Source organism: Poeciliopsis prolifica, unplaced genomic scaffold (assembly GCF_027474105.1).
Source record: "Poeciliopsis prolifica strain line A6 unplaced genomic scaffold, Auburn_PproV2 SCAFFOLD039, whole genome shotgun sequence".
NCBI classification, from domain to species: Eukaryota; Metazoa; Chordata; class Actinopteri; order Cyprinodontiformes; family Poeciliidae; genus Poeciliopsis; species Poeciliopsis prolifica.
Genome location: NW_026562414.1, coordinates 4,039,172 through 4,067,137, shown reverse-complemented (window position 1 = coordinate 4,067,137; position 27,966 = coordinate 4,039,172). Strand labels below are relative to the sequence as shown.

Sequence of the window (27,966 nt, the reverse complement as noted above, 5' to 3'; positions counted from 1 at the left end):
TATTGTACAATGTAAACAATAATTATGAAGATAATTTGTGTAGAATTTTTATTTTATTAAAACCAGACCCCTTCAACAAATTAGAAACATTATTGAAAAGTAACTTTCCATTAAAGTTTCCAACATCTAGTGAAAAACACGTCTAAATTTAAAACCAATAAATGATTTAAAAACAGAAATGTGGTCTTTATGAAAAGTATTAATTTATTTTTAATTTGACAAATTAATTGGGCTGTATATTCTAATTAAATCTTAAGTCAAAAGCCATAAAAGCTGTAAAATTTTAAAATTAAAGTGACTTCTGATTTTTGAAACAGGGTTTTTGTGTTCTCAAAAAGTCTTTAGGAATTTTTAATAACATTGTTATAATAGTAAAGAAAGTATAAACATTTTTATAACAATGTAGGTTGATCTTTTTCAGCTTCTTCATGTGATGCCTATCTAACCAGAACTTCCTCTACGTAAATAATTAGCTTCCTATCTGGCTTTAGTAAAAATTCAAAGTTTACATTTAACTCAAAGTTTACATTTAACATTTTTAATGGCTTACCTTGTGCAGCTACACAAAAGAGCCAGTATTGATGTTGATTTTATAAGGTGCAAATCTTACTAGAAAAAAGTTTTAATTTGAAGAATGTCACCCAGAAACAGATCACCCAGCATAAAATGGTGTTTTGTCAAAGAAAAATCTAATTTAATTTATTGTGATTAAATCAGTAATTAACTGGGACCAGTTCAGAACCGAATCTTTCCAGATGAAGGTAAGTTTTTCTTTCATTTTAAAATGAAGATTTTTGACTCTGGGGGAAGAGAGGAGTGTCAGAGGTTGGAAGGACGTTTCCAGTCGGTGGCGCCATCTGCTGGCCTACAACAGGCAGAACAGTCGATCCAGCTGTACAGTATATAAACTTACTTCCTGTAGCCCAAATATGTAAAAGGTGCTTTTTGATCCAAAATATTGTCTGTTAAACCCTTTACTTGCTTTAGTAAATTAGTAGCAATCTAAAATATACACTAATATGGAAGCAGCACCCTCTGCAGGCCAAACTACAAGTTGATTGTTTACATGTCTAACCGGAATCTGTATGAAAACAAAAACGCACTTTTGATTTAAATCACCCTAGCCACAAGAAAGTTTGATACTTTCTTGTTGATCAAGGTTGTATATGAAGGAATGAGAAACTTGGGGAATATTTTCTATTTCTTTACTTTAAAGCTGAATATACATCAACTTATCGTGATTTATTCAAAATTTTCTGACCCATAACTTCCAATAGTTTTACAGCATCATTAGCATTTTAGTCAATTGCCCATATTTTTATTACTTTGCTTTGCATTTGAATGTCCAGTTTAAAATATAAAAGCAGTTTGAAAATGGTGCAAATCATAACATTTCAAACATCTTTCACTCAGTTCAATGAGAAAGCCAAGCATAACAATTCTTATTCCTTTTTTTATTATTATTATTACCCTCTTCCCAAACCTTTGGGAGCAAAAATGTACACAAAAATAAAATTCTCTCACAATTAAAACCAGTGCAGAATGACAGTGGTCATTATTAAATCAATAAACTACATTCAGATATTCTTTCCTACACAGAAAAAATACAGTGGGGCCAAAAAACAAAATATAAAGGTAACTTTAGTGTTTTTTTTTACTAAAGTAAAACTTCAGACCAAATATTGCAGTAATCAGATACCTAAATGTAATAAATCCAAAAAAGAAAAGTAATTACTGTTACTTTCTGCAGTTGGTAAAAAGTAGAATAAAAAATAACCCCTTATTTAGTGCTTTGGTTGAGATGTAAGCATGAAACCTAAAATAAAAATTAAAACTAATAAGTGTTCTGTAAATTAGTGCCAAAAATAAGGTACATATTGACAGAAGAGGGCCTGCCCAAAAAGAGGAAACAAAAAGCAGCTTAAAAGGCAGAGAAGATATTTACATCCATGGTGTACAACTTAATTTATAAATACATTTTAGATATAAATTAGAAAAATAAAACAAACCTACTGTAGTACAATCAGCTACAGCTACTCATTTTAAAAATGCCAGTGGTGAAAAATAACTCAAAAAGGCACAGCAATGAATACTAATTAGAGTGATTATCCCTGTGAATTATATGAACCACAATTCTACAATCCCCTTTGCAATAAACTAAAATATAAATTAAGACTTAAAAAAATAGACTTGAGCAGCATCTACACTAGCATCAATAAATTAAGGCTTTACCGGGGGATAGCGATAAGTTGTCATAGATAGCGGCACCCTGGTCAAAACTTTAAAATATTTACATTAAAAATGGAATTACTCATTAATGCCATTAGTTTTGCACGCAGGCAGATCTGATTCTGTAACAGAAATTTACTATTTATGTGCACAAAACAGGCTTAAAATGCCCTTTTCTTTAGAGAAATGGTGACAACTTAGAATCTGGATTAAGCAACAAGACGGTGAGGATATAAAACTCTTTAGGAAAGACATCAATTATGATAATAAATAAAAATCACTTTTAAATTGCAAAATAATTTGCAAAAGTCAAATTTCTCATGCTTCGATATTGATTTTACAGTTATGGGAGTCAATATTTTACTGTTTTAATATATAATAAACTGTTTAACCATTTCTCTTAGAAATGACTAAAAAGTATGTTTCCCCTAATAAAACAGATCTGTATCTTAATTAATATATATATATGTATATTAATCTGGAAACATATTTTTAATGAATCATTATGACGATAAACTGATTCTTACAGACAGTAAGAACTTGGTACGGTTGTGATTGTGATGTTTACCATTTCATTCTTATGGTATCAGAGCTTCAATAAAAATAAGATTAAACATAATTACAGTGCTCCGTTTTGCAGGGATTTATGTGAATAAATACCACTAATTCTTGTGATTAAAGTCCTAACTGCAAGTTAGACGCTTAGAAAAATAAAACGGAGCAAAACTCTGTTTAGCCTTCCTGTTATCTGCTGAAAGTCTGGCTCTCTCTCACTATTATAAATCCGAGTCATAAATCCGAAAGAGTCGATGAAACTGAAAATCGTCAACAGCTGATGTCTTTGTGAATCTTTCTAAGATTCACAAATACGACCCCCTGGAGGACATGGGGAAAATATTTTCTTTTGCATTCCCTTGAAATAGTTCATGTTGCATTATGAATGCTGAACGTCTTTCTCCTACATTTGTGATTCTAGTAATCAGGATTTAGGTCAATAAGCTGCACACAGCAACTATAATTTACTGGTATTAATTTGTACTCTCATGGAGAAAATTGTAAAAATAACAGTTTAGATTTTTATTCGATCCCAGTGACTCCCTCAGGGAATTTTCGATAAACTGACTCCAGGTCAGTTCCGTTTTAACGTGTAAATCTGGCTTTTCGATCATATCCTGCTGCGATCCGGCAGAAATATTCTTCCTATATTCAAGGTTTTAAATGCTTTATCTAGCAAACACCCAACTAAGAGTCTATATGCTACTGCGCCCCCTGGAGGACATGGGGAAAATATTTTCTTTTGCATTCCCTTGAAATAGTTCATGTTGCATTATGAATGCTGAACGTCTTTCTCCTACATTAAGTTTTTTTTTTTTTTTATGTAGGAATTCTATTAATATCTCATTTGTGAGTCATCTAGAGTTTTACATCTTCTTCATTTGGATAAACGCATCACAAACTTGTGTTGAAAATGATCAGCCGCACTCTAAACACAAACATGACGGAAAGATTTTATAAGAAGGGAAGAAAAAATATATGCAAACTATTTGTCTTCGGAGTTATTTTTACAGGGTCGTCTGATAGTTTTAGTTGTGTCTTAAAGAGCCGTTTCCATGTGCAGTGATAATTCAAATGCGTTTCTCATTAAATGGAAACACCAAAATTGTGTTTTTCCAGCATTTTTTCCACTCAGCATATGAAAATTAATTTGCTGAATCGCGTCAATTTTGAAAAAACTAAAGTTTTTCTACAGGATGAGTCACATGATCTGGATTTTATTCCTGGAGGAAACGATGAAGATGATGGCAGGAATGATGGGGGATGATGTCACGGCGTGTTTTTTGATGACTCATTGCATGAACGAACTTATCCACACATGAAATGCAATTTTAATTGCATTTCTTATTAAATGGAAAGGCTGTAATTGTGTTTTTGAGCACATTTGTAATGGAAACACGCCTAATGTGACTGTGTTCATGTTAATAATATGAGGTGTATTTGCATATTTAAAGGGAGGGAATGCAGAATAAAAAGGTTTCCGTGGCATACGACGAGCGACTACACATACACCAGGTCTGGGCCGTGCGTGTCCTGCTCGGCGCCGTCCAGCTCCGCCTCGTCCTCGTCGCTGCCCTCGGACTCGATGGGCTTGGGGCAGCTGTAGGGGTGGCCGTTGTCGTCGAAGAAGCGGCGGAAGGTGAACTCGTAAAAGGCGTGTTCGGGGTGCTTCCCGTTGCGGAACCAACCGCTCAGCGTGTCGTTGTGGTTGCTCTCGTCGTCGCTCTTGCGCAGCTTTTCTGGCTCCACCGGGTCGAAGTTGGACGTGTCCGTCGGGTGAGCGATGGTGGGCATGTACGGCGCCGCCTGCTGCCTCAGGTCGCTGGAGAAGTTGACGCTCTTGAAGAAAGGGTGAGCTTTGATTTCGTCGGCGCCGTTCTTGCCCAGGCGGTCCTCTGGGCCGCGGCACAGCTTGACGATGAGGTCCGACGCCTCCGGGCTGAGCTTGTACTGAGGCGGGATGTGCAGCGTGCTCTTCCAGTTTATCACCTGGTGTCGACAACACAGACATTAGAGACGGCAAACCGTGCGGCCGCAGGACGCTGCGCAGCAGCACTGGCGTACCTTCATTTGCGTCTCCAGTGGTGTGCTCGCCAGGAACGGAGGATGTCCCACAACCATCTCATACAGGATGACACCAACACTCCACCAGTCACAGAGCTGGGTGTATCCTGCAGCAGACATCAGTCACATGCAAGTTACTGATTGATGCATTTCTTATTTCGTTTTGGGCCATAACAAGGTAATCAATGTTGTCAAAGGCCAGTTGTGGAAGAATGGATTGATAAAAGTCAAACTGCTACAATAACAGATAAGCTATCTGCATATAACATTAAATTATACTGAAATTCTTTTTACATCAACTATTTATGTGATTGTTTTGCAATTAAAATCACTAAATCACTGATTTTGTGGAGATTAAGTCAGACATGGAAAGACATTTGTGACTTTGTATGACAGTAAGTGGGATGTTTTTATTCCTCTCCACACTGATAAAGGACAAGAACAGCCTGAAGTAAAAAGCAGCAGTGGGAGAGTGAAAGTAAAATATCGCCACCTTCAGGTGGGAATTAGCAATGTTTTTGACCACAATTATGGAACATTTGCAATAACCTAATAGTACATCAGTGTAACAAAGTGCGGTGAAATATTGATGTTCTCATGTTATTAAATGTAGATAATTTTAAAATACAACAAATTATCGACTGATTATATTTCAATCAAACCGCATAAAGTACATTCTGTATCATATTCCCTTTCGACCGTTTCTCTTTTTCCTTCCTTTACAGTTTCTGAATCAACGGCTCTGGTTTAAGGATTACCAGCGGCGCCCTCTGCTGGATGGAAGCCAAACTACAACACTGAGAGAAGGACTAAGTGGGCGTTTTATGTTTATCGACTGGAGCCAATTTGAATCTAATAAACAATTAATTGTAAGTTACTTGCTGTGGAATATTCTAGTCGGTACCTGTTCGAAGGAGGACTTCTGGAGCGATGTAGTTGGGCGTTCCCACCAGCGAGTGGGCCAAGCAGCGCTGGTGCTGCCGGGCCTTTCTCCTCTCCAGGGGCTTCAGTCGGTTGGAGCAGCGACAGTTGGCCGGGTCTTCCCACTCCTTACTGAAGTCCATGCTGTCCTGCCTCACATGATCCCCTGCAGAGAGGTCACACATCCTGCTGTCTTTTTATTGATTAAGAGAATTTCTGGCATGCATCATGAACTAAACGAGCAAGAAAAACTCGTTTAATACAATTAATCAGAAGGTCAGGTCAGCTAACTGTATTTGAAAAGTATCTGTTTAGTTTCTAAAGCAACAAACTAAAGACATTTTCAGACAATTCGTTTTTATCCGTTTTAATTACAGAAAAACAGATTGTGATTGTGGGCAATATTGAATCTAAAGGAAAATTTAAGGAATAAAAATAAAGTCAAAATAACATTGTAATGTTTGATGCTATAAGTGCAAATTATATTATTTTAGATCTATTTTTTGTCATCAAGTTTTATACTTCTGTTTTCATTTAACATATTTCAACATCCCACAAAAAAAACATCTCGTTTTCTGCAAAGGTTTTACATTTTCTTTCTATTTTAATACCTAAAAGAAGAAATAAAATGGAGTTAATTTGTTCATCAAGTTTGCATTTCTGAACATTTTTTATTTTTTTAAGGTTTTGCATTATTTATAGGTGTAAACATAAATTAAACTAGATCGTTAATTAAGTGACCTTTTCCTCCATTTTAATTAAAACTCATGAGTTCAAAATAAACTTCATGAACACATGAACCAAAAAACTGCACTTTGATCTGTTTGGTTTGAGTTTAATACAACTCTGACTAAAATTAACAGTTCATTTTTTGATGCATAAATTGGTACAATCTACACCAACAACTAACTATTAATCAGATAAAAAAATTGCCCCATTCTACTTGTTTTGCATTCAACCACTTTGTCTTTTGTATACAATATTATAAATGCATTAAATGACACAAATAAATAATAAAATTCCATCTTAAAATAAGAAAATAAACATCCTGACGCCTGAAGTGCAAGAGCAGCATTTAATGAACTGGAACCAGGTGAAGTTAAAATAATACCACTGGAATAGTTTTGGATGAAACACATTTTTATATATATTTTGCATTTATAAATGCAAAATGGATTTATATTTCATATATTTTAGGCTTAATTTCTGCTCTGAATATTCTTTTCAGTAAATGGCGTTTTTCTGAGTCTGTCCACTCCAGTTAATTAATTATTTACTAAATTAGTAGAAATTATTTCAGTAATTTATTAAGTATGATTAATCATTTCAGCTCTACTTAAGATATTTGTTTTCAACTCTAAATTAGGTTTTTAATCAAGCGTCGCACTTTATTACAAAACGTTGCAGTTTGAATATCAAGAATTTTCTGAACCTTGAAAAATATAAATTCAAGCATTTTTAAGGATTTCAATGACTGTAAAACACTAAATTAGTTGCCAATTATTTCAGTAATCGATTACTCACAATTAATCTTTTCTCATTAAAATATTTGGTTTCTACTGTAATTTAGGCTTTTAATCAAGGATATGGTTGGACTTTAATTACAAAACTGTGCAGCTTGAATATCAAGCACTTTCCAAATCTTGAAAATGCATAAATTTCAATTTGCATGAATTTCAGTTTAGTGATTTCAAGCACCTATACCAACCCGAAAAAAAAGCCTATTTGAGCAGTCGAGTAGTCTAATTAATCGTTTCAGCCTTGGTATAATCTGATAAATCCTGACAGGTTTTAATTTTGAGGACTCTGCAGCGTAATTTATGTCACAGTTCTGAGAAGAAAAACTGGGAAACTATCATGAAAAGCCAGGCTATTGCACCCACCTCTAATAACTGTGCAGGCTTTCATAAAGAGGAACTATAACGCCAAATATCTCTCAACCATTCATTTTATATTGATTAATATATTTATTTTTATGGATTTAAAATGAGGTGAAGAGGAATGTTACCCACCGCTCTGGTAATACTTTGAGTCGTGTGTCCAGCGGAAACCAGTGCAGAGCCCAAAGTCCGTCAGCTTTATGTGTCCATCTCTGTCTATGAGGATGTTGTCAGGCTTGATGTCTCTGTGGATGAAGCCCATCTTATGGACGCTCTCCAGAGCGCAGGTGAGCTCCGCGATGTAAAACTGAGCCAGCTCCTCCTTGAAGATGCCGAGCCGGATGAGGAGGCTCATCATGTCCCCGCCGGGAATGTACTCCATGACGAAGTACAAGTTGTCCTTGTCTTGGAAGGAGTAGTAGAGACGCACCACCCACTCGTTGTCGGCTTCGGCCAGGATGTCCCGCTCGGCCTTCACGTGAGCCACCTGGTTCCTCAGCAGCACGTCCTTCTTGCGGAGAGTCTTCATGGCATACAGCGCCCCCGTGTCCTCCTTCCTCGCCAGGGACACTTCTCCGAAGGCGCCGATGCCGAGCGTCTTGATCCGTTTGAACATAGACTTGTCCATTTTGGCCCGTTTTAGGCGGATGTAGTTGGACTCCTTCTGCGAGAGCATCATTCGCATCTGCTCCTGGGCGTCTGAGCTCAAACCCACCTAGGAAACAAACTCGTTAAAATCTGAGTCAGTGGAACTGAAAAATGCTTTGAATGCGTTATTTTGTTAGATGCAAAACAGCATAAAAAGATAAAATATATTAATATATGTATTAGCCGGAGCTGGGTTATTGGTCAAGTTTTCAAAAAATATACTTTAGAGTGATGTCATCATGCTCAGGCAGCCATCTTGTTTTACAGCTTCTATTTATTTACACTTTAAATTCAGGTCAACTTTACAACTTTTATGGATATTAAAGCCAGGCTACAATTTTTAAATTGTGAGAATAACTCACACAATATTACAGTCAAACAAGAATAAAGTCAAAATAATGTGACCTTATGAAAAAGGTCATAATATGAATGAAGTAATTTTACAACAAATCCGAAAATAAAATGATAATGTTAAGCATCTTGTGAAGTTATTCTTTTTTTTGTTGTTGATTTTACAAATAAGAAAATCATCTTTTAACACATCAGGAACAAATTATTTTCAGAAACTTCAAAGAGAAAAAAACTGAAACTTAGAAACTCACATTAAATCTTTATAACAATTAGATTTGTCTGATTAGACCAACATTACTTGCAATTTTAAGATGTTCTTGAGGTGAAATGGCATTTTTCTCTGAAATTTATGACTATATTCTTGTGAACTAAGTTATTGTAACCTGGCACTAATATTCCGTCGTCTAACTCACAGAAAAGGGAAAAAAACTATTGACTAAAATCGGATCTGAGGTGAATAAATTAGAAATTTTATTTTAAGTCATATAACCCAGCCGTAAAACTAAAGATGCACCAATCAATTAGTTAATGTCTCCCTGATCAAACATTCAAAAATCACATTTTTTTCAGTGGTTTAACAAATGCATCACCTACCAACAGAATGCACTTTATCTGAGTTTACTAAAAACATTTTGTTGATCTTGCTGCAGTACATTTCTCTCTCATTTTGGATAATTACAGTCCTTAAAACATCAGTAATAAAAAGGTTGGGTAAAAAGGTCAAACCTCAAAGAACATTATTGATCAGTATCAAGCAGAAAAAAGTCAGATTGGTGCATTTTATTGGTGCAAATAACCAATAAATATATGAAAAATACAGCTGAAATTATTTAAATCAGCCGTATTTTCCTGAATTTTGCACATTGTGACCCAGAATGTAAATATTCAAGCATCACAGTTGATGATATGTATGACGTGAGATTTCATGCATGCACCAGAGACACCATGCTTCCAGTAGAAACACAGAAATCACACACCTTGCTGAATAAGCGATGCATGAGCATACAGGACAGCAAAGATGCGTTTACCTTTTAGATCAGCTGTTAATGACAGCAAGGATGGAGAGGGAAGAGAAAGAACAGCTAAGAAAAGAGAGTTCGTACAATTTCTCAGGAAAATTTAAGCATTCTTCAAGGCAAGTTTTCAAACTTGGAGTTAAAAACAGCACAAATGAACTAAAAAATATTAATTAGTAATGTCTTGTGGCAGTATTCTGCACAGCAGGGACAAGGTGAACTAAAAATATAGCAGATTTTATGTTTTGAAATGCTTCTCTCACACACTTGGCTGGTCTGAGAACAAAACACCAATTTAATTTTTTAAAAAGCCAAAATTTTCAAAACTTCAACATATAAAATATAAGCCAACCTTTTATTGCAATTTCACAGATCAATAAGTCATTATTATTAATTCCATCTAAACAATCCAAACAAAAATAACTTGCTAAAGAATGTACATAAAAAAACCAAAACCACACAAAACAAATCCAATAAAAACTGTTTTCTTCTGGCTTTTAGCAAAAAGAAATAATTTTGGTAATTATAAAGAACTTAAAACCAGAAAAGTTTCGTCTGACTTCAGACAGCCAAAAAATGTAAATCTATATATGAAGAATGGCACACGATACAGATTTTTCATTTTACCACCATTGTCTTCTTTACACAATATTAGAAATGCATTAAAATGCAAATAATCAAAACAATAATCCTATTTTAAATGAGAAAAACATTTTATTGCCAAAAAAGCTATACAAATTTGAACCAGGTGAAGCTAAAACTTTCATTTGAGGCATTTTGACTAAAACATATTTATAGACAAAGATGTTTTTATCTAAAATGCAAAATGTTTGAACATTTTGTAAAGTTTCAGTTTAATTACTGCTACGAATAAGTTATTCATCTAGTTACTTAATTAGTTGACGATTATTTTAATAATCAATTCTTCATGATTAATCTTTTCAGCCTCAGTTAAAATATCTGGTTTCAATTGCAGTTTAGGCTTTTAATCAAGTATTAGATTGTACTTTAAAAACAAAACTGTGCAGTTTAAATATTAAGCACTTTCCAAACTTTGAAAACACCTAATTGAAATTAAAACTTTTAAGATTTTTAAACATCTGCACAAACCCTGAAAATAGCATCGACATTAATTTCAACAATCAATTAATCGCGATTAATCGTTAGTATAAATCTTGTAAATCCTTCCTTTTTCTGATGGATTTAAAATTTCTACCTATAACAAAAACACTGCAGCATATTTTAAGCCGAGCAAATCACTTCCAATAACAACAGACAAATAAATCATATCTAACAGCCATACTCCAATGACTTTATAAATGCATTTTCAAGGATTTCAAGCAGCTGTACGAACCCTGAAAAGTGCAAAAAAGGTTTGAAAAAAAGCTCAAAGCAGAAAATGATTGAATTTAGAGGCGTTTTTTCCTTCTTCTTACCCTTTGCATCTCGCTTTCCAGCTGCTTCCTCCTGCGGATCCTCATCTGGTGATTCTTCAGGATGTTCTCTACATGCTGCTCCATGAAGAACTTGAAGGCTTGAGGGGAGTACAGGTTGATTCTTCCCGACTCCCCTCTCCGCTCCTCGTCTCTGTTGCGGCGGACCGGGACGGGCGACGTAGTGATCTTTTTTTCGGCTGCGGCCAAGCTTTCGCTGCTTTCCCACGCCTTCTCGCCGCCGCTCTCGTCGGCAGCCTCGTCTCTGCCTCCAGCGTACGCCGGAGGGGCGGGCGAAGGGAGGAGGTGTTTAGGATATGGCGGCGGCGGACCCTGATGGCTGGGGGTTTCCACGACGACTTGAGAAACCGCAGGTGGTGGGTCGGGGTATGCAGGCGCAGGAGGCGAAGGTGCAACCTGCTGTATCCGCTGTGGATGCGTTGGAGCGACGGCGGTGTGCATCTCGGGTTTCGTCACGCGCATGCTTTTCACCGGCTGCAGGACGGGCGTCTGCGTGATGGCGGTGACGGTGGTCGCAGACGGCTGGGTGCTGGACGAATGAGCGGGTCGATTGTTGAAGGAGTTGGAGCGAACCGGGATGTTGTGCTGCCACGACGGCGACAAGTCCTGGTTGCTGTTGGTGACGGACGCAGGTGGTGGCTGACTGGACGCCAGAGGAGGCTGCGACCACGTCTGAGGAGGTGCCAGGTTGTACATGTCGAGGTTGTGGCTGTTCCGGTTGGGAGCCAGCATGGACTGAGGGATGTTTCCTCCGTTTAGGTAGGAAGGAGACGAAGCAGGCTGCGGCTCGTTGGAACCCTGTCTGCTGTTTACGGGGTAAGGCGGCGGAGGCTGCCGGTTGCCTCCCTGCATGCAGTCCGGCTGAGCGGAGCCATTTTGAGTCCAGGTGGGAGGAAAGGTGAATTTATGGGCAGCAGGGCGCTGATTTTGAGGCGCCGGGTTTGGATACATGTCCTGCCGGGCGCCCTGGGGGACTGGAGACATCCGCGGAGGAAGGTAGTCCAGATTCCCAGAGTACCGCTTGGTGGACGGATTGCCTTCCCAGGACGACATTGGAGGCATGCTGTTGCGGTTCGGAGGTGGTGTGACACTCCGCACCTGAGGAGGCAGCGGAGGGTTCACCCTCTGGTTGCTAGCAGAGTGGCCTTGTGGGTAAACAGGAGGAGGTCCAGGGCTGTCAGAGCGGTACATCATGCCGTCCACCATCACGGGACCCATTCGAGGAGCGAGGGACTCTTTGGATTCTTTCCAACTTGGTCTGCGCAGCACAACCTGCTGCATGTGAGATGGACCTGCACACAAACACAAAACGTTAACTGTGATAAAAATTATACACTTTCTGTAGCCTTCACACTCGTGGCATAAACCTGGCTGGATTTTTATCTACCTGGGTAACATCATCTGTAGGGCTGAAACTATCAATCATTTTGACGATTAATCTATTATTCTGGTGATTGATTGTTCTGATAACTAATCAATTAATCAGTTAAGATATTTGGTACATTCTACACATTTTTCATTAATCTAGTTCAGCCTTCTTCAGTTTAATATTACAAACACATCGAAGGAAATAATTCAATTTTTGAAACCGGAAAACCAACATTTTGCAGCCTAAATTTAATTATCATAATTTTTTTAGTGAAAGATTTGTAGACGTCTTCACAAAAGTTGGAGTCATTGCTCCCTAAAATGTCATTGCAATTTGTTGCACTTTTATATTTGTATATTATAGTCCTGTTTATACATTTTAAAAGTTTGATTTTTTTAAAGTGTGTAACTTTTCAAACATTGAAAACGCCAATTGGTACAAAAATAAATGCATCAGTTTTTTTCTTTTTACTTGTCTGTGAAAGCATAGCACTAAAGAGCTTGGTATTAGTCATACTCTCTGACGGTTGTTTTGTCTTTTTTGAGCAGCTGTCCTAAATCCTGCAAACAAATATGGACACTGGATCAAAAGGCAGTGTGGATAAAAGAAAGAAAAAAAGAAGTGAAAACCTGCCCTGTTCCCAGTGGATCTGATCTTAATACCTGGAGCTTTCAGGTCTGTTGAGTTGGTGTTAGCAGCAGCCATCTGCTCCCTCATCGAGTCCTGGTAATTTACCTTCACCATGTAGTCTGAAGGAACGCGACGGCCCTAGGAAGACAGAAATAAACATAACTTAGTTTAGAAAATCAATTCAAATAAGCGATCATGCTCAGAGTCTGTTTTTACTTTTACATTCAAAAGCATGATATTGACCCATTAGCCATTATTATAAGCTTTAAACAAACTTTACTTGCTTTACTACGATGCACTTTGAGTCTACATACTTGGATATCGTGCAAACCAAAAGGTGATTGTCAGATGTAAAACTTCTTTTGTACTGGTGACTGTACAAACTTGTCACTTCACATTGCATACCTGACATTTTCAAAATAATTCCTTCTATACAAAGTGTACCAAGTCTTTCTTGTCAATTACAGAGGTATGAACAGAATGAAAAGCTCACAAATCTTCATAAGATTATGCATTTGTGAGGGATATCTTACCTCCTCAAACCCAGCAATTGATGGTTCCAGTACCATCTGCGTGTTAAGATCAAGGCCAGAAGTGGTAGGATCAATACGCTCAAAAGGCACCAAGGACTTGCGGATCTCCTGTAGCCACAATGAATGTTTTGGGGTGCTGGTGCGCCCCTGGTGCCTCGGATCTTCAGGGAGCATCTTTGCTTGTCCAACAGGGTCTACTTTTGGAGGGTCGGAGGGTTTGGTCAGGTTGCGAAGGCTGTTCCGTATTTCCTGCAGCATCTGCTGGCTGTTACCACTGTTACTGGCAGGGAACGTTTTGGGTCTCATCTGTCGGTATCCTTCGGGTTTCTCCCCTCTCCTCCTCATGTACAAGCATTTATATGAACGATGATAATGGATGAAGAAGACGGCCCACCTGTCCGCCGCAGAAATGAAGATCTGGGTATCTGATGTCTGACTTCACATCTGCATGCTGCTGCTGAAAACATCCAATATCAAACACATGCAAGATAAGCAAGCATGCATGTAATGCTACCAAACAGGTTGGGCAAAATGAGACAGAGATGAGCAATCAACACAGATAAACATTTACCAGATCACCAGATCACAAATATTACGCAGTAAAAACAAAGAAAACTGTTGTTTTGAGCTGGGATCTATAAAGCACAATTTAAGCTATATTGGTTTTCTTAAATTTAACAAAACTCCTTTCAGATAAATAGCTCACTTTAAAGATCCAAGACCCTTTCTAATTGCTTAGCTTTGTTAGCATCGCAGGCTAATTTTGCGCGACTTTAACGTTAACTCTCAGGCGTCGGAAAACATTTATCGGTTGTCACAAATATCTAAATGGTTCACATAACATACTAACCACTTGTCGGTGACTAAAATTACGAGTTAAACTCGGTGTGAATTCTAACAGCACGGCCTGTGAGTGGAAAAGGCGTCAATTAGCCTCTATTCAACAAGTTAGCCTGCTAGCTCGGAACTTTTAACAGTTAGCTCCCGTCAAGCAACTTACCGCTGTCTGTAGCTGCCGCTTTTCTCACCACCTGTTCCTATTTCGGCAACCAGCAGTGGTTCCGGTGGTTCCTCTGTGTGAGGGATGTTGTTCTGACCTAAAACGTCCTTGTTGTGCTCCGCTGGCTGGTTCCTAGTCGTGTTAAAATTCCAGGGATATCTGAATGACAAGTACAAGCTACAAAGCTAAACACAAACCCCACAAAGTGCTTCCGGTTTTCAAAATAAAGTTCCGCTAACGTTATTGTTGTTTCACTCGATAAAACATGATTCATTTTGTCACAGGTGGGCACTTATCTATAGAAAAAGGAGGTAATTGAACCATTTAATCCAATGTTGTGTACCTGTGGCAAGTAATTATAAAAATTAATACTGAGGGGAAAACATTTAGAAATAAACCTGTGATAAAAAAATACTCAATTTAATAGAAGACATTCAATACTTTTTAATGACATCACTGTGGCACATCTAAAAATTGGAGTTTGACACATAAAAACGATTAATATCTGATTAACAAAAAATGGCAAATGCAGAATATAAAAAATATCAAAGAATAAATTGATACAAATATGAAATCTAGAAAAAAAATCTAATTAGAATCAATATGAAAATGCAAACAGCTTAATGAAAAATGTTCATTTCTAAAATAAAAATAACATTTATTTTAATTTAAAAAAGCGAATTAAACAAACTAAATGCTTAATAAATAAAAGTAACATGCAATTAGAAAAATCCATGAATTGATTAATTTTAGATGGAAAAACAAAATTTCTACATCAACTGATCACATGAAAAGGTAAAACTAAATGAAAACAGCATCATCACAATGGAGGAACAGAATGAAGAAATTGCTCTTTATTTTTTGTGTGATCAGAAAAAACAAAAATTGCTGTTTTAAAAGGTGAAATTTGATAAATTTAGCCAATTCTTGATTTTGTTTTTCTAACTTTTCCACTCACATCACCATCTTTATACCTGGATCTTGTTAAAACAAATTATTTAAGTAACAGGAGTATTTTGTATCTTTACTAACATAATAAATCTGACAGTCATGATTTAATGGAAATCAACCATGGAGGTAAAGATAAGAATAATTCAAAATGTTTGCAACTTTATTTACTCATTTTTAAAACGTATCTGTACGAAATGTATTTCTCTTTGAAATGGTGTGCAAATTTTTTTAATTTATAATAATCAAACACTGCAAATGTAAATTTGCCATGCATACTAATTAAGAAAAGGGTCTCTTCCAGTGTTTTGTCAACTTTTATTATGAAAATACAATAACAGAGAGACAATAAATGAACTCCAGGCTCTGTTGTGCCTGAAATGATGAAAACATATATTTTTTTGCACACACACACACACAGCTCTGTTAAACTGGGACCTGTCTGTTTACAAAAATTGCCTCTCCGTCAGTCCCACAGACCAGACACTGGCCGAGCACGTCCAAGCTGTTCACAGACAGCGTCTGGCTGGGCAGCATGTGCGTCGTCTCCAGCCGGGATTTACTGGAGTCTCCATGGAGCCAGGCGCTGATGATGGACTGGTTACCTCCGGCGGGCGCCATGGCGCTGCGGGACGTCATGCTGTTGTTCCTGCCGCCTGGTGACAAACAGAAATACAACATTTTACTGTTTAAATGTGACCTAGATTACTGCCGATGTTACAGTATATAAGCCAGTGTGAAATGTTGTCTGATAACAGTCTGACAAACTCAACAGTCAAATAACATCTCTTATATTATTATAAAATAATACATTAATTAATCTGAAAAGTTTCCCAGCTTTGTTTTTTTTTGTGAAAAATTCTATCTTTCTCGTTGCAATTAGAGCTGAAACGATTAATTGTAATGAATTGATTGTTGAAATAATTGCCAACTAATTTAGTAATCAATTAATCATCTGGTGATTTTAATATTCAGACTCTAAAAAAAGTCATTCGCTGTAAGAACAAGACAGGCAGAGCAGTAATGAAGCCAAAACTATACAGCAGTAAGCGCTGAGCTTATCACATTTTGACATTAGAAGTCTCTTTAGCTGCAGATAATTAATTTGCTAAAAATAATCAAACGTTCGCTGAAGGAATGATATGTTATTGTATTTCAAGCAATAACATGTTTATTCTGTTCTGTCTTTACGTGTTTTTAATATTGGATGAGATAAGCTTAAGCGGATTGATTAAATATCTGCAGAATGTGTAAAATCTAATTAGCCAATTTATCATCAAAGTAATAAATAGAATACCAAATAATTGCTTGCTGCAGCACCAACACTGATAATCTTCAAATTCTGGTCAACAGCCACTTTCAGCTTTTATCTCTCGGTTTTTTGTGCAATATTAATTGCCAACATGGATACGCAGGTGATCATATATTTTCACTACATATAAATAAAAGCACAGAATAAGCCTGGGCCCGCATACAACAACCCTAAAAGATACTCGCCTTGTAAAAAGGAGGGCATTTCGGACGGGGAGGAAGTCTCCCAGTGCAGCAGTGATCCATCCTCTGAACAGGTGAACAGGTGATCGGGGTTCGTCGGGTGGAAGTGAACCTCCCACACTGCTCGCAAAAAACAAAGACAGAAAACATCAGCAACATCAGGAGGGATGCCAGTCATCATTAATGAGTTAAGTTGATTGATTCAATCGATGCACTAATGATTAATTGATAAGTTGCCATTTTCTTAAAAACTTGACCTTTTTATTGAATCAAGTGACTCAACTATCTTAATTATAAAATAATTAAGATGGTTTTAACATTATTTTGTGTTAGCAGCCAAATTACAAATACCTAAGCACCCAGTTGGAAGTAATTTTAATCTAATAAGCCAAACCTAATGCCTAATAAGCTTAATGTCAAGTGGTTGAAATTTTTAAATAATGTGAAAATGAATCCTACTTTCAGCTGAGTGTGCCTCCATGAGAGAGAAGGGCATGTTGCCTTGTCTCACGTCCCAGACGCAGAGCATTCCATCCTGGCCTCCTGTAGCCACGATGTGCTGCTGGTTTGGATGTCTGTCAACACAGTATAGAGGCACTCGATCTCTCGACCTGGTTGAGGAAAAAAAAAAAGTCTAATCAGAAGCAAATAAAGTAGAATAAAATATTGTTATTCCATAAACTGTCTTACAAAGATAGGATCTGTGATGGCGAGTTGCCCTGCTGCCTCAAATCCCACAGCTTCAGCTGGCCGATGGAGTTCACCGTCAAGACTTCTGTTGTCCTCAGGTAAGTCACAGCATGAAGCGTGCTGCTGTCTGCATTCTCTAACACAGGTTGAGCAACAGAATAATTAGCAGCTTCCTCCTAACTCAACACTGGGTTCCTAAAGAAAAGGCCATCAGGATTGAAAGTGGAGCTGGATGATAAATTGATTTTAGTCGGTTCATTACATTTTATTTTTTTGGAAAATTCCGATTTTTTTCCCACCAATTCCCTCCTTGGGTTTTCATAGTTCAGAGTGAAGTTGATGGCGGCCATCTTGCTTGTTTTAAAGCTTTTATTCATTTGGATTTTGAATTCAGGTCAGGGTCGACTGAAGTAGAAGCCACTTTTTGAAAACCATTTCTGTCATTTATGTCTTTTTTAGAAAAAAAAATTAAGAAATCTTTTTTAAAAATTGGATCTAGTATAAAAAAATCTGAGATTTTATTTTTAGACGATAATGCTCAGCCCTACGCAGGAGTTTAGTGTTTTTCTCACCAATAACTCGAACCACTCCTTCCTGGTCAGCTCTGAACACAATAATCCTCCCGTCCTCACCGACCGTTACAATTTCAGGACTGTTGCAGGCGACTCCAGTGCTGGGAGCGTTGTCACACGGGTAATGGTGGGCTCTCGCCCAATGCTTACAAATGGACATTGTCTGCAAATGTAAGAAAAAAAAAGAACATCAAAGATGCTATAACTTTGATGCAAGGGTTCATTCAACATGCTGTTCTCATAAATACACCTCGTGTGTCTCAGGACAGCCCAGCCTTTATAGAATGTACACAACAAATGATGTTTCATTGCTGAAAATGTGAGCACGTCTGACTTTACCTGACTGTTGTGATCCTGGCGGAAGATGGTAACTGCTCCTGTAGACGATACTGTGACGATTCTCTCTTGGTCCAAAAACTAGAAGAAAGTTGAAGTTAAGTGAAGTAACTTTTCATTGGAATTACCGATTGGAAACCATCCAATTTAAAGATCGTGTCTTACCTGGAGGTCAAGAACATCCCCGTCGTACTTATGTTCACAGATGAGCTGCGGGTCTCCTTCAAATCCATCTTCCAGACCAGAACTGCCTGCATTCCCAATAGACCAAACAGAGACCTTGTTCTCCTGTGAAAAACAAACAAAAACACAAATTAGGACCAAGACAACATTCCAAGCAATGTTCAGTACTGTAACATTGTTAAAGATTTCATACAGAAATTCCCAAGATATATGAATATGCATCTAGCATCAGTAGCAAAAATTATGTCTAGCAACTTTGCAGCAAATTACACAACGCTTGCCAAGCAAAAACATAACAAAACGTAACCTACTGTTTACAACAGATTTTATTTACATACTTCGATCGATACAAAATGCTGATATGAATAAATAACAAAGAACAAACGTGGTTAATGTTGAATTTGACTTTAATAAAACGGCTGCTAACCTCGTTGTCCCACGATCCAGTCGCAAATATATCGGGCTGCTGCAAAGACGAATACGACACTGGACGCCATCTCGTCTTGCTGATTTTCTGAGACACGTATTTAGCACTTTCCATTGAAACACCCACTTTCTAATACTTAAAAATGTATCTTTATTATTCTAATTGCTGAAGTTAGCTTAGCTGTACGTACGCGCCCGCTGTTTTGTACGTGGCTACGGTGGCGCAGGAGGTTCAAACGTAAAACTAAGCATTTCCCATGCGTCCATGAAGCTTTACGCCACCTAGTGGTAAACCGTTGTGTGATTGCGGCAAATCTCACTGTGACAGAGCAATGTGGATTTAATGCCTCTCAGCCAACACAGCTTTTGATGCACATTCAAATAAATCAACCGTTAACAGAAATGACGCCGTTTTCCGTTCGGACGTGTCTCTGAAAAGGCGCTAAAACTCATTTGGATGTCCGGTGACGTATCCGCCGCTCCGCCGTCTCCTTTGGAGGTTGTCAGCTTCATTGGCAAAACCGTTGGCGCAGGCGCGGCACTGACAGCTGCTGTCTACTTACTCCGCAAAGTCTGCTTGATAATGGCGTGGAAATCAGGAGGAGCCAGCCACGCAGAGCTCGTTAACAATCTCCGCAGTAAGTCCGAATGCATGTGAGAGCGGCAGCGCCGTCGCCGTGTTACCGACTGGTCGCCGTAAATCGGTGCACTTCGGAGCCTTGGCGTTAGCAAGGGGATCGGCGTAGCTAAGCTAGCTGGTTGCTAAGCTGTTTGTTGACCTACCGTTACCTCTCTCCCCACCCCTTTCCTGCAAACCACGTTCACGTGTGGAACAGATTCGCGCCTGTGTCGTTGCAGGACAAGAAAACAAACCATAAATATTAACATATTCCCTTCATTTTGTGCCGTGTGATCTTACAAAGCTAAAGTCTCGGGGAAACGTTAGCTTAGCCCGTTAGCCGTATGTGCGTCATTTGGGATTGTGCAGCCCTGCCCACCCTTGTTGATGTCTGAATCTTTGACTGCACATCCACGTGAATGACAGTGACAGCTGCAAATATTACACGAGTTTCTAGTGCACGATTTAAGAAAGGGAAATGCAGTTTTCTTTCAAATTTGCGGCAGACAATTGGTTAGCACTGTGCAAAGGCACCGAGTCACTCACCACTGCTTGGCTTAGCTTTTTTAAAATCTTGAATACTTTTTCTTCGACTTATTCGCCACAATATCATGTCTTAACGCCCAGACTGTAGCATAGCCATACATTTGACTCCATTTTATTAATTTCACAATCAAAAATAAACCATAAATTACTAAAAAATTTTTTTACAGAATTTAATTTGCACGATATATTGTCTTTATTTTGATTAAAATTTATTATTATGATTTACTTAAAATATTTCTGTTATTCAGCCAAACATGTTATATTTACTTTATACTTATTTACTTTTAAAAACAAATAAAAATGTTCTGTTTTGATTAAAAAAACTCCCAAAAAATAACAAGAACCAGCTTGATTCTTTTTAAATTAAATCCTGAAAGTAAGATATAAATTATTTATAATTTATGACTTTATGTTGGGTAAACATGTTTCAAATAATTTTTTGTATTTATTTTTTGCACATGTTGTTGAAAACATTAATTGGTTGTTTAAATAATTCTACTTGCCCTCATGTAAATAAAAATAGAAAGAAAACTTCAGCTTTGTCTTTTTTCTACAGTGATAAATGTCCAGGTTACCATTTAGTTTTTCTAAGAAAGTGATAGTATGACGACCTTTCAGCCAGCTGTGTCACAACAAATGTGGGATGGACAATTTTCTGCAACTCCATTCTGCATAAAGCAAATGAAAATGTTATTTTTTTAGTACTATGTTAAGTGGCGTAAAAAAAAGTTAATGTAAAAGAACTGGATTGAAAATAAGCTTTATCTGAAAGAAAGAAATCGTTCAAGCTCCTGCGGCTTTTATTACTTTTCCAGCTGTAATAAAACTGAGACTGATGCAGTTCTAAGTCCACTGTGATCAAGTCTGCAGTCACCAGTAATAAAGTCGCAAGAAAACTTTTCCCTGACATGTTTTTCACACTCATGTAGTAAATGACATGAAGATATCTAACGACTGTGGTTTGCAAGTCTACTTTCACTATTTAATATCTCAGCAGATCTATTTATATGTCACTCTCTCCAGGATATTGTTGCACTTCAAGCTGTTTGCCATTAGCATGATAGAAATGTTGATATTTTTCATTTGTAATTGGCTGTTTACAGTGAATAGAAGTTTGGTTTTCTGTTTTTGTAAATGAAAAGCAATGTCTCCAGCATCCGACTTTTATAAAAGCCCAGTAATTGAGTCAAGATGACTTTTTATTTAGACTTAGGATTTGTGCTCGTTTCTGTCGTACACTGACCTATTTAGGCACAAATGGAAATTAGCATATTGTGCTTTAAAACTGGTCACACGTAGAACGCATACTAATTTACTTTCTCTGTAAAGGTTGTTTTCAAACTGGAGTCGTTTTATTGAGCTGGTTAACCACAGCGAATATAATACACGTCTCCTGAACTGAATGTATCGTGTTGAATTCACGTTATTTTGGCAAAAAAACCCCCAAGATTTAAATAAACAAAGAGAAATGTAGAACGAGCCAAAAACAGCTTGAAGCATGGCTTTATTTGCAATTTAGATTTGATCAGTTTGTCGTAGGTGTCCGTGTAGCAGCTTGTGCAGATTGTGCCGTTGTGTCTTGTGCGTAGCTGTGAGGGTGAGGAGAGCGAGTAACGAGAAACTGGCTGCAGGTGGCTTTCCCTGCTGCTGGCGCAAGATGCTGCAGGAAGAAGTGATGAATGATTTCATTTTATTTGCTATTTATTAATTGTGGATATTTAAAATGTCTTCCAGCTCCAATTAAACTTTCTTGACAAAGTGTTCTTGCATTATTATTCCATTTTTGTTATATTAGTTGAAAATGGTCTGAAAACAAAATTAATATTGTTTATCGTGATAAATTAAGGGACACAAACTCTCTCTTCCTCAGAAAATGGCATTATTAAATCTGACAAGGTGTATGAAGTCATGCTGTCCACAGACAGAGCACATTACTCCAGGTGTAATCCATACATGGACTCGCCGCAGTCAATAGGTGCGTCCTCTCCTGACATTTTGTCCACTCTTGTTTCTGAGGGATGAACTAACAGAACCTGTGCTTCTCTCTCAATCCGAAGGCTACCAAGCTACCATCAGCGCCCCACACATGGTACGAGCTCTGCAGGTTTCCACACACACTGACCCACAACTTTGAACCCTTGGTTCTGTTTCTATCAGCTCACATAATCTAATAGAAACAGAAAAAAAGATAAAAACCTTTGTTGTGTCAGTACTTTGTGGTTATTTTTGGGGAAATTTGGAGGTGCACCAATAAATTGGCCTTGATTTCCTTAATTCTGATTATTTTAGTGATGGCTAATCAAGAAAATTTATCCACTTAAGCTAATATTATACAATATCAAAAATAGAAAATACACAATAATTTTTTAAAAAGAAAATTTGCATTTTATTGCCTAAAATTCAATGAAGTTGCATTCCTTTTGTATACGCTTGATGATTTGTAGCAAAGGATGCATCTGCAGCTAAAAATAAACATCAATACAGGGTAACACTAATCACATGACTATTTTTCTTATAAAAAATATAGGGCATATTTACAAGCAAAGAAGGTTTTTAATTTTAAATGCAACAAGTACATTTTTGTACAGTTTTACCTTAATTACTTCTCTGTGTTGCTTAGAGTCTGCATGCTCCAGATAATGATTGATTACTAAATTCACCACAATTAATCCGATCGTTTCAGCCAAACTTACACGTGAAACTGATGCAATAGAGAATCGCAATTCATAGTCCTGAATTCAGAATCGATTCAAAATGCTAATAAATTGACTTTTAAAGCGTACGTCTTTGCTGCTTCCTATTTGTACCGTATCGACAGCTCTGTAAAAAATTAAGAGTCCACAGCACTGAACCTCATTGCAAACCTCCTGGTTTCTCCACCAAATATCGATTCCTGGACTCTTCCTGAGTTAAAACATCAGTGATTTCAGACCTCATCATTTGAGGTCTGAAATCACTGCATTTTTTTAAATTATTTTGACCATTTCTCATTTTCTGCTAATGAATACCAAATTTTTACTTTGAATTTCTGAGATATGTTGTCAGTAGTTCATAGAAGAACAATGTTCATTTTACTCAAACACACGCAAACGCAAACTAAAATCAGAGAAACTGATCATTGTAAGTGGTCTCTTAATTTTTTTCTAGATTTGTATCTTGAATAATTTTAATTTTTTATTTAAGAAGAAAATTTGTATCGAATTTAAATTCTAGACACTGAAAGATTTGCATTTCTAATGTTCCCCTTTTCTTCTGCTACATTTATCAGCTTGTCAGACAAAAGAAAAAGCCGCTATTTTTGAATATTGATGAAAACCAGTGTCAGTCCGGTGTTGAAGCTCACCGCTCCCCTGTCTGTTTCTGTTTTGTTTTTCTGGACGCTCCGACCTCCCAGCACGCCTATGCACTAGAGCTCCTACACGATCAGCTGCATGAGGGAGCCAAAGCTCTGGACGTCGGCTCCGGCAGTGGAATCCTGTCCGTTTGCTTCGCACGAATGGTGAGCCACACACAGAAAGCAATTTCTCTGGCAGCGTCTGGCAGAGTTTTAGCACGCAGCTTTGTGACCCAACCAATCGCAGTAGAATGGTGTGAAATGGTTTTAGTGGTTTGTGGTTCCTGTTTGAACTGAACCTGTTCTGTGCTCTCCAGGTAGGCTCTAAAGGGAAAGTTATAGGAATTGATCACATCAAAGAGCTGGTAGACGATTCTATAAACAACGTGAAGAAAGACGACCCCAACTTGATAACATCGGGCCGAGTCAAGCTAATAGGTGAGACACGGTGGACGACAGATACGTTCTGGATTCATTTCATCATGTTGCAGCTCCAATCGTTTCTGCAGGATGGATTTGCTCAACAGAGAGTCTGCAGCTCTAAATAATTCAGCAGTGAGTACTTTCACCATCTCTGCAGGAGGGTGAAAGTGCAGCTGCAAACGGGTCCTTTGGGTTTCAAGTGCTTTGACAAATCAAATTTCAGCAAGTAGCATGTATAGAAATAAAAAAATATCATGTATACCACAATACGAGTGAACATAAAAAATAAACTTTATTTATTGTTTGATAAACTTGCTTAATCTTTCTGACAGATTTATAAAACTTAGATTTTAAAATAAATTTTGATGAAACGGGATGAAAACTGGAGCGATTATAGTTGTAGCTGAAATAAAGAATCCATTTCTTTTGCGTTCTCTGTTGAAGCTACAACATGATTGGAATATCATAAATATTCTAGTAATTGATTAATTGTGACGATCTGAAAAAACTGGCCCATTCTGCAGAATCCCTACGAACCACTCAAGCCTTTTTTACACTATTAGAAAAGATATGAGCCTTTCTGACAGCAGCTCAGTGTACAGCTAATGTCTGGATTAACAGATTAATAATAAGAAAGCAAAAGGTGATCAATAAGAGATTTTTTAAGTCAATTTCCTGTCAGAATATAAACACATCCTCTGGTTGTATTTACAGACAGGATTGTTTTTTATTTTTTTATCTTAAATGCAAAATCTCCCCTGAATGTCTTCTTTTTTTTGGTCATTAAATAGCTTTTTATTCAATTTAACAATTAATTGATTACTAATTTAGATGCTGATTATTTCAATAATCAATTTGTCACAATTAATTTGATTAATCTTTTCAGTACTAATTGTCTAAATGTTTCCACCATTATTTTCAGAATAATTCACATTTTTTGACCAGTTTATGATTTATAACTGTTAAATGATTGAAGGTAAAAGGTGTGGTGTTGTCAGTGTCTGACTGTCGGTGTTGTGGTGAGTCTGGTAGCCTGATTTCCTGCTGCGTTTCTTCCAGTGGGCGACGGGAGGATGGGTCACACAGAGGAGGCGCCGTATGACGCCATCCATGTTGGTGCAGCAGCTGCCACCGTCCCCCAGGCTGTGAGTCGTTCTGACTCCTTAGTCCTGCTGAACATCAGGCTCTCACTTTACTTCAAACAAATGAAAACCGTCTATAAAACAAACAAAAAGCAGCGTTGCTGTTTTAAAGCAGAGATTTTATCCTGTTTATCTAATTTAGATGACATGCTCTTTTGTTTTTTTGGGAGATTCACTGCTTTACCACAATGAACTCCAACAGTATAAAGTAAAGGTTTTAATGAGAAATATGTGTGTGTGTGTATATATATATATATATATATATATATATATATATATATATATATATATATATATATATATATATATATATATATATACGAAAGCTGGGTAATAAGTAAATGTTACCAATTAATGTTTAGTTTTTAAAAATATAAAAAAACTTCACCAAAATTATTCTGCTCCCTAAAATCTTTCAGAAAATCTTAAAAATGTGTGGAATTGTATCGTTTGGGTTGATCGTGATATATATCGTATTGTGAGCAGAATATCGAGTATCGTGAGATTAGTTTATCACTACAGCTCTAGTTCTTAAGACTTTTTGTTTATTTTTTTACTAAAGTTTATTTGACATGTGGTTGAGAATGTTCCTTTTTGCCACAATCTGCTATTTTTAAGATGGAGACACTAAATAATTTAGTTTCACTCTCAGTGACTCAGAAATGGGATTCAAATCTGATTGGCTGACTCGTATATAGTAAGTCAGCCAAAGCAGATTTGAACTTCCAGAATGCCTTGTTGCTGTTTTTTTATTATTATTTTTTAAAGAATAGCTACACTGACGCTCTTCTCACCTGCCTCTTCAGCTTTTGGACCAGTTGAAGCCCGGCGGGCGTCTGATTCTCCCGGTCGGCCCGGCTGGAGGCAACCAGATGCTGGAGCAATACGACAAGCTGGAGGACGGCAGCACCAAGATGAAGCCCTTGATGGGGGTGATTTATGTGCCTTTAACAGACAGAGACAAGCAGTGGTCCAGGTGGAAGTGACTTCCTTCTCCCCCTCCTCCCTCTCTCTCCTTCTCACAGTGGCAAAGGTGAAATGGTGTGGCTTGGAGCAGACAATGGAGCACAAGAGGCTGCATTTTGCTGCTTGTTGACATTTTTTGCTTCTTCCATACCATGCCAACTAGCTGCACGTTTCCCCTTTTTTTGTTTAACACTTTCTTCACCCACTAATCTGGTTTTATCTTCTTTTCTTTTTTTTCCTGTTTGGAATCAAAATGTTACGTAACAGGAGCGATCCTGGAGGTGCTTAAAGCATGAATAGTTAGTTGGTTTGGTTGCCTACTACCCAATAAAAGCCGTGTGGCCTCAGACCGGCTGCTGTTTGACACTTAATCTGATCGTTCTGCATGCGGTTCTTCACGGTTTGCATGACAGGTTGGTGTTTCCTCTCATGTTCCTGTTCTAACGTTCCTGGTCTGTCTTTCACAGGGATGAACTCTGAATCAGAAGACGAGCCATAATCCACCTTTAAGTTTGAAACCTGGGGAAAACTCGGATGGCATCAGCAAGCCTTGATATTTTGTTTCAAGCATTATAAAACATGCTTTATTTTGTTTTTGTTCGAGACAAAAGAGGGACTGGAGAAATAACACTGACAGCCCTTAAAGGGCTGCAAGGAAAAGACTGCTTGAAGCTCCATGCAGAAATATTCAAGATGGGCTTTTTGTTTCTTCTTTTTTATTTCCAGGCCTCCATCATTTGGTTAATTTAATTTTTACTGCTGGGTTTATTTTTCATTTTGCAATTGCAGTCTGGTGTTTTTGCATTACATTTCAGCAGGGTCAAAGCTGAATGTACGAGGAAAGCAGAACAAAAACACCGGAGACTTTTAGATAATTCACTGAGCTACAGCGTGCGTGTGTGTGTGTGTGGATCATCTAACTGTAGATTTTTCTGCTAAAATATAAGCTTGTTTTCCCCTCAAACTCCTTCCAGCAGTATTAGAAAACACGAACAACATCGTGGCTGATGTGCAGAATCTTTAGGTCACGTATGAAACACTCAACTCTCTGGATAAAGTTCAGAAACAGCACCTAACTCACCAAACCGCATGCAGGTACAGGGCTGCGCTTCCCACCGGGTGACGTGTCGTTTGCTGCCGCTGGTCTCCATTTCCGACGTGTGCGATCACTAACTAGGAGAGTCACTGCTTTGCCAAAATAAACTTCAACAATATAAAGCAAATGTCTGTTTTCTTGGAGAAAAAAAGAATAATACACACAACAAAGCACATTTTATTTAGAGGGGTTGAAGTGGTTGATGATATTTGGCTTTCACAGTATCTGGAATGGGATATAAAAATAAAGAGATGTTTATGTTTTTCTTGCAGTTCTTTGTTTCGTTTTTTTTCCCCCAGTTAATGTAGATAGGAACAAACTGCAGGTTTTGTAGCATTTCATTGTTCCAATTTTACAAAAAATAACAAAATCTAAACCACTCTTAACAACTTTGGCTAAAAATTAAAAGGTGCTAATTAGCATTTTTAAATACAGATATATTAATGATAAATGTACATTTCCAACCTTTTTTTTCTCCTGTAGTATTGCACTAAAAGAAGTGGTTATATGTTTTTCTTAATATACTGGAATCAATCTGCTG

The 27,966-nt window shown here is 37.5% G+C and overlaps 3 protein-coding genes across 5 annotated transcripts; 1 reads left to right on the top strand and 2 right to left on the bottom strand.

The window, feature by feature from the left end:
* Positions 1-1,433: 1,433 nt before the first annotated feature.
* lats1 (large tumor suppressor kinase 1) lies at positions 1,434-14,821 on the bottom strand. Its single transcript, XM_055054240.1, has 8 exons — positions 14,651-14,821; positions 13,651-14,107; positions 13,150-13,255; positions 11,101-12,410; positions 7,782-8,364; positions 5,753-5,935; positions 4,849-4,955; positions 1,434-4,773 (listed from the first exon to the last, which is right to left on the bottom strand). Exons 2-8 carry the CDS (start codon positions 13,993-13,995, stop codon positions 4,285-4,287), a joined length of 3,123 nt encoding a protein of 1,040 aa, XP_054910215.1. The 5' UTR covers positions 13,996-14,107; positions 14,651-14,821; the 3' UTR covers positions 1,434-4,284.
* A 675-nt stretch (positions 14,822-15,496) lies between these two features.
* On the bottom strand, positions 15,497-19,699 carry nup43 (nucleoporin 43). The gene is made up of 8 exons (XM_055054282.1): positions 19,301-19,699; positions 18,856-18,978; positions 18,694-18,771; positions 18,355-18,517; positions 17,783-17,918; positions 17,552-17,703; positions 17,096-17,212; positions 15,497-16,254 (listed from the first exon to the last, which is right to left on the bottom strand). The coding sequence occupies exons 1-8, from the start codon at positions 19,412-19,414 to the stop codon at positions 16,025-16,027; spliced, it is 1,113 nt and encodes a 370-aa protein (XP_054910257.1). The 5' UTR covers positions 19,415-19,699; the 3' UTR covers positions 15,497-16,024.
* Positions 19,628-27,696, top strand: pcmt (protein-L-isoaspartate (D-aspartate) O-methyltransferase). Of its 3 annotated transcripts, none has more exons than XM_055054285.1 (8): positions 19,628-19,937; positions 22,335-22,439; positions 22,522-22,553; positions 23,859-23,963; positions 24,116-24,236; positions 25,281-25,366; positions 26,170-26,295; positions 26,797-27,696. In XM_055054285.1, exons 1-8 carry the CDS (start codon positions 19,757-19,759, stop codon positions 26,800-26,802), a joined length of 762 nt encoding a protein of 253 aa, XP_054910260.1. In that variant the 5' UTR covers positions 19,628-19,756; the 3' UTR covers positions 26,803-27,696. The 3 variants fall into 3 exon arrangements, with proteins under 3 accessions (XP_054910260.1, XP_054910258.1, XP_054910259.1); XM_055054283.1 differs by having other exon boundaries at positions 26,170-26,339; XM_055054284.1 differs by having other exon boundaries at positions 26,170-26,396.
* The last annotated feature ends 270 nt before the right edge of the window (positions 27,697-27,966 follow it).